Source organism: Carcharodon carcharias, chromosome 4, assembly GCF_017639515.1.
Source record: "Carcharodon carcharias isolate sCarCar2 chromosome 4, sCarCar2.pri, whole genome shotgun sequence".
Taxonomy (NCBI): Eukaryota; Metazoa; Chordata; class Chondrichthyes; order Lamniformes; family Lamnidae; genus Carcharodon; species Carcharodon carcharias.
In genome coordinates, this window is record NC_054470.1 from 147,784,192 (window position 1) to 147,796,768 (window position 12,577).

The following is a 12,577-nucleotide window of genomic DNA, read 5'->3' on the forward strand; positions in this document are numbered from 1 at the left end:
ATTGCAGATCCAACTGAGGCATTCAAAACATTTGGTTAAGTACCTGAAGAGAAAATAGTTGCTGGGCTAAGGGGAAAGGACAAAGGACTGGGCCTAAAGAGTTGCTCTCTCGAGAGAACTTCATGAACAGGATGGGCTGCATGGCCTCCTCCAGCCCTGTAACCATTCTTTGGTTCTATTCAATAATTCAATTTGTCATTTAAAGAACAAATACCACCATCAGTGTCCTAAATAAAAGCATGACAAATAATTATTCACCTTTTGACTTTGTTGAGTTTTGAAACATTTTGAATAAGCAGGTCTGATGGCATAATTGGGACAACTAGCCTGAGGGAGCTACTGATACTGACATTATGAGGGTGCTGAATTAATGACCCTGAATTTGAGCAGGGTATCTCATGCATGTCCCATTAGTTTGACAATTTCCTTCACCCTTCAGCTCAAAAGGTTTTGCGCTATAGTTTGCTGGAAGTGAGCTGATAATGGCATGGTGAGGGCAATGTGGCATCTGGGACTTCAGTGAATGATGGTAGCAACAGCCTAGCTCTTTAAACCATGAGATTTAAGGATTGAGAAAGAAAGAGGAATGAATGAGTTGGAAAGGGGATGAATTGGAGTTAAACAAGTAAAGACAGTAATAAAGAGAGGGAAAGAAAGATTAGATTTAAGTTAAGAGAGAAAAAAGACAAAGGAAAAATAAGAAGATTTAAAATATTAAATTTTAACAACTGCCAGCTATTTACTACCTGTAGAAGACTCCGCAGTTTCAGTTGTTCCCTTTCTGAACTGTGAGGATGAGTGCAGGAGCCTAATCTCATTATTAAAAACTTATGTTATGTACAAACCCTAACTTTCTGTGTGGAGTTCAATTGGCATTTAAGGCTTAAGTGCAACAATTTCCCAAAGCAGTGGGGATGGTGAAAGCAAGCTCCGGTTTTTGCAAGTCCACTGGTTAAATCTTTCAAATTGTCCAGCAGCTTGTGGTGATTTGCATTTCATGGCAAATCGCTTCCTGATCACAAGTTGCTGGCCGATTTGCGCATTAGTAATGATGTGCACATTAAACTCACCATTAGTTTAACTAAGGGGTGGTGGTGGCATAGTGGTATTGCCATGGACTATTAGCCGAGAGACCCAGGGTAGTTTTCTGAGGACCTGGGTTCAAATCCCACCACAGTAGATGGTGGAATTTGAATTCAATAAATATCTGGAATTAAAAGTCTAATGATTACCATGAAACTATTGCTCACTAAGGAAATCTACTGTCCTTACCTGATCTGGCCTACACATGACTCCAGAAAATGTGGTTGACTCTTAAAAATGACCCTGAACAAGGGTAATTAGGGGTGAGCAATAAATGCTAGCCTAGCCAGTGAAGCCCACATCCCATAAACAAATTTTTAAAAGAAATTCTGGCCACTATCACATTACTGTTTGTGGGAACTTGTTGTACACAGATTGGTTGCAGTGCACAAATTCCTCCATTACAGTAGTGATGAGGCTTCAAAAGTACTTTATTGATGTAAAGTGACTTGGAACATTCTGTGGTTTTGAAAGGTGTACACAAGTCTTTAATTTTTCATTTGCTTGCTCTAATTATGATGCTAGGGCTTTGCTGCACCTTGCATGTAAGAACAAAATTGGGCTTTCTATCTTCCAATTTCTATTATCTACCATAGGGTCCCCTTTATTACAGTGGAATGAACATGATCCACTTTACAAGTAACCCTGCATTTTCAAAAAGGTATTGCTGGTGGTAATAACTCTCCTATTAGTTTTCTAACATAATATATCGAAACAGACAACCATCTAAGAAGTATATGAGAAAAAGTGATTGCACTCTGACATTTGTTTCTTGCTATTGACTGAAGCAGCGAATGGTGCCCTCTAATTTGATGCGTTTCATTAGGCTACTCCACTTTGATTTTGAAATGTATCTTCCAATACTCTTGCAGATATGTTCAGGCATGCGATAAATTCTGCTTTAAAGCTAGCCTAGGAGCTGGCCCTTTTATTGAGATGCTGACTTGTTTCATTATGTTTAAGCATTTATAAAGGCATATGCTGTTTCACTGATGTACTTAATTATTGTACAAGTTAATCTGTTTTAGTGTTAAACTTTTGTGTGAACAATCTGATAGTTGTAGTGGGCAAAAGTTCTGTTGCATCAATAAATCAGCTGAGTAATTGAGACACATCGCACCTTCTTGCTAAAATCCATTCAAATTCTGCAGGTTTTCCGTGGGAATGTCGATAACAACTCTCCACATGCAAATTCATTTAATCCTCCTATAGAGGCCCAGTACATACGACTGTATCCTCAGGTCTGTAGGAGACACTGTACATTGAGGATGGAGCTGCTTGGCTGCGAAATGTCAGGTAATCTTAACTTAACACTCTGCACCATGCAGTTGCATACACCTATTTTAAAAGGTTTGCTGCAAAAGGGATTAATTTTGTTGATGAAACTATGAATTATATATAAGCTTTCCTGAAGTAGGATTGTTCCACTTCATGCAATTCCTATCAAAATTCCAGTGGTAAGCAGCTGCGATTAAGCACCGGTTATGAATTGTAATCACACAAACAGTCATTCACAGGTTCAAGTGAAGGCTTATGGAATCGAGACCTAAATTTGTTGGTCTACTGGCAAAGGACCACACAGATGAAAAGTCTTCTGCTATTATTAGAGGGTAAAAATTGGCATGGAATTAAATGTGTATGAGGAGTCTAGCAGACTTAAATTTATTTACAGAAACCAATCATCATGGAAACAAGGAGCGGAACGTTCCCTTCCAGAGATTAAGTGCCATAGCGGGCAGGTGTTTCCCACTAGACAACGTGGCAGGAAATCGCACCAGATTTCACACTCAGAAGCTCATTAATTATGCATCGGCGAGTAGCTTTCCGAATCACATGGCGGGGTGGGCACTGACTCGTCCGCTCCACCATTACCTAATGAGGTCAAAGGTCCTGGTGCCATATTTAACTGCCACCCGAATATACACATTACTCTCAGCAGGCCAACTGTGTGCAGGAAACTTCTTGATATGGCCCCACCGAAGAAAAAAGCTGCTCCTGGATTCGGTAATGACTCCCTTGAGGCCCTCATCCATGGAGTCCGCCAGCACCAGATGTCTTCTACCTGAGGGATGGCACCAGCCTCACCTTGTCAGCCTGGGAAGTGGTTGCAAGGAAGGTCAGCTCGTTGGCAATCTGCTTGAGAAAGAGGATGAATGATCTCATCTGCTTCGCCAGGGTAAGTCAACCTTTAGCTCACACCAATCTCACACTCTCATAATGGCATCATGCATTCAACAAGATACACTGCTCAGAGACCTCACACAATATTAGCAGAGGACAGGTCATCACCGATTGTCTCACGGACACTTCAGCATCGCCAGCATTTCATCATCCCTGCTTCCGAACCTCTCCTCCATCTCCTCACGACATTCCATTCCATTTATCTTCATGCAGGCCAAACTCGCCCACAGCCGGAGTGATATCGCAGACAGGAGGAGGGGCGACAGTAGTCCAGGAGCTGTAACATTTTGAGAAGGATGCCGCTGAGCTGGCAGGCAAAGGCAGAGATCACATCTGTGGGCAAGGCGAGATCGGTCTCTCCCAGGTTGGATGAACCCTCCATGAGTTGCTCACATCCTGACATTCTCAGTGAGCGACATGCAATGTTGTATTCTGTCTGCTTATGAACTAACTCTATCTTCTCTCTCTTACAGACACCAGCAGGCCCAGAAAGAACACCATAAGCCACAGTCCCCAGGCCACCTCAGAGGTAGATGCTGAGGATGCATCAGAGGAAGAACCATCACTGCATTCACCTGCACTGTCCACCAGCACAGAGGCACATACTCTGGTGGGCTACGGAACTACATTAGGCTCAGGGTCACATTCTGGGGAACACCTCACTGACACGTCTGCACAGCAGTCAGAGGCAGTGACAGCCCATGTCTCTGGCTCTCGGAGAACCGCTGGGGAATAGCCACTCACTGAGTCTGAGTTGGATGATGAGCCACTGGAAGCTACCATCTCACACATGCTAAAGTTGCAGCAGAAAACGAGATAGGGTTGTAAGAGGCAGTCAACAGACTAGAGCGAAGGATGGAGGAGTCCATCCACATCCTGTCTGATGTTGTGGTTCTGACATGCGAGTGCTTCGAGGTCTCCATGGGAAGGGTAGCGGCTGCCTTGGAGACTTGGATCCAGCAGATCCTGCCAGATTTGTTTTCAGACCTGTGCTCCTTCACTATAGGCATTGGTGGGATCTAGCGGCTAGGCAAGACTGGGGAGGGGGTTAACGGCAGGGCACCTTCTCCTCAGGGAGCCACGCACTCACAGTGAGGAAGACCAGCAGCTGGACACCCCAGGACTAGCCATCCAGGTGACTCCAAGAGTGTCCAGCCGATCCCAATCCCCTCTGTCTGTAACTCTATCACCTCCATCTGTTCAGGCCGAGGAGGGTGCACCTGCCCTTCAGCTGGAGACCCAAAGCAGGCCAGGGCCCTCCAAATCTCAACCCTCCAGAGGATGCCTGCCAAAGTCATCAAAGACAACAGAGTGTAGCAGTCAGCAGGCTGCCTCCACGTCCACTGCAGATGTCAGAGATGCACTAAGACATAGCGGTAGGCTTAGAAAAATTAAGAAACTTTGACATCACTTCTGGGTCACAGATGTTTAACCATGGAAAAACTCAGCAGGTCTGGCAGCATCGGCGGAGAAGAAAAGAGTTGACGTTTCGCGTCCTCATGACCCTTCGACAGAACAGTTCATGGTCATCATCAGACTTTTAATTCCAGATTTATATTGGATTTAAATTTCACCAGCTGCCATGATGGAGTTCAAACCCGGGTCCCCAGAGTATTACCCTGAGCCTCTGGAGTACTAGTCCAGTGACAATACCACTATGCCACTGCCTCTTCCTTCTTTCTGAGAAATGATAGGTCCAACATATTAATGAACACTGAGAAAGCGTTGCAAGTAGGTTTTGAATGTTGTACTCACCTCAAAGTCATAAGCGAAGTGAGGGCAGACAGCTGCATACCACTTGTATCAGATTGTGATTTGGACCGGACTTATTTCCTGCTGGCATGCACGTAATTGAGAGGGAGAACGTGAGTCCAGTGAGTAGCGTTTTTAATGAGCACCCATGACATGGAAATACATGCAAATTGTGTTCCCTACATGGATCAGCAGGAAACCCGGTCCACCATCAGCCCACCATCAAAGTGGTGAGGGGAAATTCTGATTTGATTGCCCGCCATCGGGAATCTGATTTTTGCCTCTCTCTGAAATTTCTGCTCCTACCTGCCATGAAACCAGCCATTGGCAGGACTGGAAAATTCCGCCCAATGTTGCTATTTCTCCATTTCAAATCACAATGTATATGGCCTTTTCTGAATAGCATGAGAAGGTGGAATATAAATGCAAGTTTGCTTTTTCTTTCAATAAGACTCCTATCTGGGTTGACTTTTTTTCCTGTCCGACTTCACTTCCCATCCCTATTGGGGGAATTAAGTGGCTTTTATACTCTGGCCTCTCTACCCTCTCCCCTTTATCACCCCTGCAAAGAATAATTACAATGAACTAATCAGAATCCAGCTGGCATTAAAAGTTTGCTTACAATATCCATGGTCTAATTATACTTACAATGGTTTCTCACTCAGAGATTGTGATGATTTGGCAAACGAAAGGAGAAAACCTTTTTAAGGGTTTGAATTAAGGCAAAACTGGATTCAATGGGAATCAGGGGGGAAAACTCTCCACTGTCTGAAGTCATACCAAGCACAAAGGAAGATGGTTGTGATTGTTGAAGGTCAGTCATCTCAGTTCCAGGATATCACTGCAGGAGTTCCTCGGGGTAGTGTCTTCGTCACAATCATCTTCAGCTGCTTCACCAATGACCATCGCAAGGTCAGAAGTGGAGATGTTCGCTGATGATTGCACAATGTTCAGCACCATTCATGTCTCCTCAGATACTGAAGCAGTCCATCTCCAAATGCAGCAAGACCTGGACAATATCCAGGCTTGGGCTGACAAGTGGCAAGTAAGATTTGCTCCACACAAGTGCCAGGCAATGACCATCTCCAACAAGAGAGAATCTAACCATCGCCCCTTCACATTCAATGAATCCCCCACAATCCACATCTTAGGATTACCATTGGCCAGAAACTGAACTGGACCAGCCATATAAATAATGTGGCTACAAGAGCAGGTCAGAGGCTAGGAATCCTGTGGCAAGTAAATCACTTCCTGACTCCCCAGTGCCTGTCCACCATCTACAAGGCACAAGTCAGGAGTGTGATGGAATACTCTCCACTTGCCTGGCTGAGTGCAGCTCCAACAATATTCAAGAAGCCTGACACCATCCAGGACAAAACAGCTTGCTTTATCGGCACCTCTTCGACAAACATTCACTCCCTCCACCACCCTTGCACAGTAGCAGCAGTGTGTACCATCTACAAGATGCACTGCAGGACCTCATTAAGGCTCCTTAGGCAACACCTTCGAAACCCACAGCCGCTACCATCTAGAATTGGTTTCTTACATGGAAAAGAAAAATTTGCAGAACAATGGTGAAACAGCAGTTGAGTGAAGTGAATTGGATAGTTCTTCTAAGGAACTGGCACTGGCAGGGTGGACCAAATGGCCTTCTCAGCAGTCACACCACCACCTGGAATTTCCCCTCCAAGCTACTCACCATTCTGACTTGGAAAAATATCGCGTTCCTTCACTGACGCTGGGTCAGAATCCTGGAACTCCCTCCCTAACAGCACTAAACCGCAGCAGTTCAAGAAGGCAATTCACCATCACCTTCTCAAGGACAATTAGGGATGTGCAATAAATGCAGGTCTAGCCAGCAATGCCCACATCCCATTTTTTAAAAATTAAGGTGCAAATTGAGGTTCCCTTAGTTCCCATGAATGAATTTAAAAAATCTAATGTATTCAATACCTTATGTGAACATTCATTGTCATTTGTAATAAAAAGTATATTTTATTTTGCTGAACAGCCATTTTGACAAAATATATATTAACTTCAAATATCTATTTATCTTTACCTTTTTTCGATTTAACAGTCACAAAGAAAAATTGGACATAATTTCCATTCTCTTGCAGTGGTATAAACTGCAGTATAAATCACAGTGCTGAATATTCATTTTTAAAATTCATTCACTGGATATGAACATTGCTGGCTAGGCCAACATTTATTGCCCATCCCTAATTTCCCTTGAGGAGGTGGGGAACTGCCTTCTTGAACCGCTGCAGTCCCTGTGGTGTAGGTACACCCACAGTGTACAGGTTGCTCCAATTTTTGTAGTGTTATAGCATAGGAGAAGGCCATTTGGTCCATCCTGCCAGTGCCAGCTCCTTAAAAGAACTATCCAATTCACTTCACTCAACCGCTGTTTCACCATTGCCCCACAAATTTTTCTTTTTCATGTAAAAAATCAATTTACTTTTGAAAGTTAAAGCAAGCTGTGCCCGGAATGACTTTAATCCTCATCTTCCCTTCTGTCTTGCAGTCCCTCATTGATTGACGAATTGTGCCCTCTCCATCCTGCTCTCTTTCACTGGCTAACTCACCTGTTCCCCCCCAACCCGCTCTCCATCGCTGACTGACCTGATCTATCCAGCTCTCCCTCACTGACTGACCGATTGTCCTTCCTTTTGTCTACGCTTTCTCAGTGCTTGATCGATTGTCCCTCCTACTGACCTGCCCTTCCTCAATGGCTGACCAATTGTGCCTCTCTGACCCACCCTCCCTCACTGACTGACTGATTATTCCCTCTGTCCTGCTCTTCCTCAGGCCTACAGCAGAAAAATGAGATTTGCCACTATAGTGATGTTGCACCTTCGCATGTTCATTTGAGTGCATCGAACAATTAATGACCTTGTAACTTCAGTGATGGGAGAAGGTCAGAGAGGGGACAATTGGTCAGTTAGTGAGGGGAGCAGGCCAGAGAGGAGACATTCAGTCAGTCTGAGGGAGAGCGGGGCAAAACTGATTGTTCCTCTCTGACCCACCCTCTCTCAGACTAACTGATTGTTGATTTTAAAAACAAAAGCAAGGCTCGGAAGAAGGGTCACAAGGACTCGAAACATTAGCTTTGTTTATCCCTCTACAGATGCTGCTAGACCTGTTGAATTTTTCCAGCATTTTCTGTGATTATTGATTTTGCCCTGCAAAAATCTCCTCTCTGACCTGCTCCCCTCACTAACTGATGAAATGTCCTCTCTCTGACCTACTCCCCCTCACTAACCGATCAATTGTCCCCTCTCTGACCTCCCATCACTGAATTTACAAGGTCATCAATTATTCGATGCACTCAAATGAACATGCGAAGATGCAACATCACTATTGTGGCAAATCCCTCATTTTTCTGCTTCAGCTAATTGGGTAAATGGATCACCATGAAGAGAAATAATAATATTCCAGGATGTTTGTTTGGGGCACAGAGAAATGTAAAGACTGTTAACTCCCTGACTATGCCCCACCCCCTCCCCCACCCCCAACTCCTGGCCCCCAACCACTCATTTTTAATTCCTATCATGTTAGGATATGATCCATAGATGTCAACAGCCTCTGATGTCTTGCCAACACCTCATTCTTCATCTGTAATATTGCTCGGCAGTTGACAAACATGCATGTTCCAAAAGATATTCAGTACTCAAAGGGGTTAATCTATGACATTTCATTTTAATGTTGTTTGGAGAATATTCAATCACTAAGACAATCACCATCTGCGTAAATGCATTTTGTTGCATGAGTCATTACAGCATGCAAAGGTGGAGACACTAGTTGGCGTGCTCTCCTCCCACTTCCAGAGATGTTGGAACCAAGTTCTGGATCCTATCTACTGCTCTGGGAATTGAACTTTGGCCTTCTCGTCTGTGTGAGTTAAAATCCACCATGCAGCAAGCACTCAAGTAACTTGTAAGGATTTTATGTCAATGGTTTAGTTATTTCCTTGGTTATTTAAGCATCTTTGAATATTGAAATAAGTTATACTCCTTTAAGTATTACTTTGCTCAGTTTTAGAATTGTACATTTCTCAATACCTCCAGTATGAGACACCTGCAGAAAAAGGGTTGATCTTTGGCAGATATTAGGATTTTGGGACCAATTTTGCACAGAAAGGATTTGGAAAGGAACTACATTTAAATATCAGATTTTTAAAATAAAACAAGTTTAAAATAAAATATGGAGTTGAAAAGTGGTTAAAATGCTAATGAGCTAAGCATTAATTTACTTCCCTACAGACTAAATAATTTGTTCCCTGTTCTCAGTGATTAGCAAGTGCCTCGCCTGTTATGTTTAGAAGTCACTGATCCTAAATGTATTGGAGGGATCATCAGCCATAGGTTCTTCCCTCTGGTTATGAACACATATAAATTAGGGGCAAAAAAATCTGACACTCATGTTACGTAAACTGAAAGCCACAATGAAAAACTTTTGACCGACTCAGAAGCTCTTGGAATAGAGGAGAGTAAGTAGAATTTTTTTGAAGTAAGTCAAGAATGATCCACTGATAGAGAAAGTGTGGGGTCTTCATTAATTTGTATTGTTACACAAAGTCAAATATTAATTGAAGGTAATGACTGATCAGAACAGTTGCTCTGTGTGAATGGCTGAAAAAATAAATAGATGAATGTTTGTTCTTAGCCATGTTTCCACACAATGTAAACTAGACATATTTCTGAAAGATCACAGCAGCACACGAGAGCAAGAGTAAAAGATGGGGATAAATTTAACCTCACCCATGATTGGCAGTAGATGATCAGGATGAGTGGGGGCAATTATTAAATGGGTAACAATATGAAACACAACCACAGCACACCATGGACACACCTACCTCTGGTTACATGACGGCAGGTTTGAGGTCGGTCCAGTCTCTACCCTACGCAGGTGGGCTTAATGTTGAGAATATTTAAATGAGCCTCTGTTCCTCAGATTTTAGCAGCCATCTCTCTTGCTCCCTGTAATCTCTTCTCCCTATGATCTCACCCCAGTGATCTCTCTCACCCGTGACCTCTACTCTCCAAGATCTCTCTCCTGCCATTTCTCTCAGCTGTGATCTCTCCCTTCCCCCAATAAATTTCTCTTGCCTCCTCAGAAACTTAGAGTCCTCTCCCCGCACAATCATCAACTCCCTCCTGGCTTTTGTCCCTCTGAGCCTCTCTCCACCAACACCTGATCTCCAATTGCAGAGGGAGGTCCGCAGTGATCCCCTGCTGCCAGGCACAAACTCAGCATTTCTAAGCTTCCTGGGCACAGACAAGTGTCCCCACTCTCTCTATGCCACCATGTAAATATCGGTGCCAGTTCATATGTTACACTCCCTGTTATATTATTTCTCACAACTAGATACAAGGCACTGTGAATCAACTCAGAAATAAGGGCCCCACACATAGGTGCAATTAACATCATTGAATCTAGGAAACTATTTAGAGCACTCCCATATTTGTAATACTCCATTTGCACCCACATTAGTACCTTTACATCTACGGGAAATTTGGAACTAAAATCAGTGAAGTATACTACAGAACAGCACAAATCAAGAGCAAGCATATGTATTGCTGCTTTCAGTAGATAAGTGTAAAGCAGTGTTTCTGCAATATCATTACAATAAAACATGATATATGCACATTTGACAGTGCTTCACAATGTTTCATAATGGAAAAAATTGCCACATAATTAGTATCCCCAGTGGAGGCATTTTATACATTTCAGGGAAATTGCAAAGAACAATTAAATAGATTACCACACTGAGTTTCTAAACCTGAGTAAATGTAAGGCAGCTAATATGAATATATACCAATGTGAGGATTTTCAGTGAAGCTATTTTTGTTGCTGAATTTGAACATATTTGTTTCAATAACTTGATAAATACGCGTATCCTGAACTGCCAGAGTTACAAAGAATCTGTCATGAAGGCGTGAATTCACCAGGAAGTGGCAGAAAACTGTGGCCCCAAAAATACAAAACAGGTGATGGGACCAGGTTCGGGAACACTCCATAGGAGTCTTGCATTGTAGAAGAGGAAAACTCTGAGGCAGAGAGGATGTGACCTTTCTTTGTGGGATACAGTAAATCCTGCTCCAACTGATCCCACAAGGCAAAAACATAGCTTCCTTTACCTCCTTTGAGGCTGATTCTCTTTGTAACCACTTCAGCCTGATAGGATAACTGCAAGGGCTCCCCTGCTTAGGCCTAAGTTAACATTGCAACCTGGACTCAATGACACCATTAGGTTCCATCATAGAATTACAGAGGCAGGTCATTCGGCCTGTTGTTTTTGTGCCAGCTCTCTATAAGAGCAACTCAACTAATCCCACTCCACTATTCTTTCCCTGTAGCCCTGCAAATTGTTTTTCTCTTCAGGTGTTTATCCAATTTTCTACCACTGAGTGTCACTGAGCACTTCAAAGTCTGATAGGGGCCTTCATTTTCATTCCCAAGGTGGGTGCACAGAGCTGGGAAACATCCTGGTTCGCCACACCCACCTTGGGAAAAAGTACCCCAAATGGAGGGACCTTCGTACTGTGGAGCGGGTGTGGAATGGAGTCGGGCCTGTCATTCCCAGAGGCAGATTGGAAGCAGCCACAGGAGCTGCTGAGTGCTGAGGCAGGCTGGTTAAAAGGCCCGCCTTGGTTCTCTGGGTCTTCATCCCAGTTATTTTCTTAAACATTAGGTCTTCTAGTCCTCACACCCTGTCACCTCCCACCCATTCTCCACGCCCACATTCTTCTTTCAAAGAAGAAAGCCCCCCCACTCACTCCGAATGACAGGGGGTTTAAATAATTTGACAGCTTGACAGTTCCACAGACCTTATCCACCATTTGTAAGCATTTACATCTACTCTAAAATTTTATAACACACACTGCAGCTTGATGCCCTTGCTACAGCAAAAATGGGGTCTGAACTCAGCACTGAGTTCACATGATCCTCCTGTGTTTGGCTTACCCATACGTGAGAGTGACTTCCCAACCCTAATTCCAAACCACCACCCCCCCACCCAGTGAAAATGGTTTCTGCTGGATATGGGCGTGACAAGGAGTGACAACCTTTACCTATTGTTTGATTGTGCGCAGATGTCCATTATGTTACACGATGGCTTAATCTCTTGCCATGAAGGAGAGCACTGATCTATGACAAATGAGGCAGCTCAATGACTTGGCTGGTTAAAGTAGCGGTTAACTAGGTTAAACTTTAAATTTAAACTGAGGTGTATGATCTTAACTGGGATGACAGGATTGAGGATGCAACAATTAGCTTTAGCCCGCATGGATTAGGAAGTGGCAATCTGACAGCACCCCAATGCCTGATCATGAGCCAATAATTACTACTGGAAGTATACTCTTGTGAATTCCCAATAAAGACATGATTGAATAGTCTGCGACCGCTAACTATCTAGGCCCACATATTAATACAGTTGCACAAGATGACAATCAGCACCGTTAGAATGGTCTCCCAGTGAGGGGCCAATTCCTTAGCATTCGGAGGATAGAACATCAGAAGAATAATGAGGAAAACAAGCAGCCAGAAGATTTAGGATTGT

At 43.5% G+C, this 12,577-nt stretch overlaps 1 protein-coding gene across 1 annotated transcript in view; it reads left to right on the plus strand.

Moving 5' to 3' along the window:
* The window catches only part of LOC121276884 (EGF-like repeat and discoidin I-like domain-containing protein 3), a 318,995-nt gene that overhangs the window by 264,857 nt on the left and 41,561 nt on the right, over positions 1–12,577 (plus strand). The window contains exon 8 of the mRNA XM_041185494.1: positions 2,235–2,379. Coding sequence (XP_041041428.1) covers positions 2,235–2,379 — 145 coding nt within the window. The remainder of the gene's footprint in view (positions 1–2,234; positions 2,380–12,577) is intronic.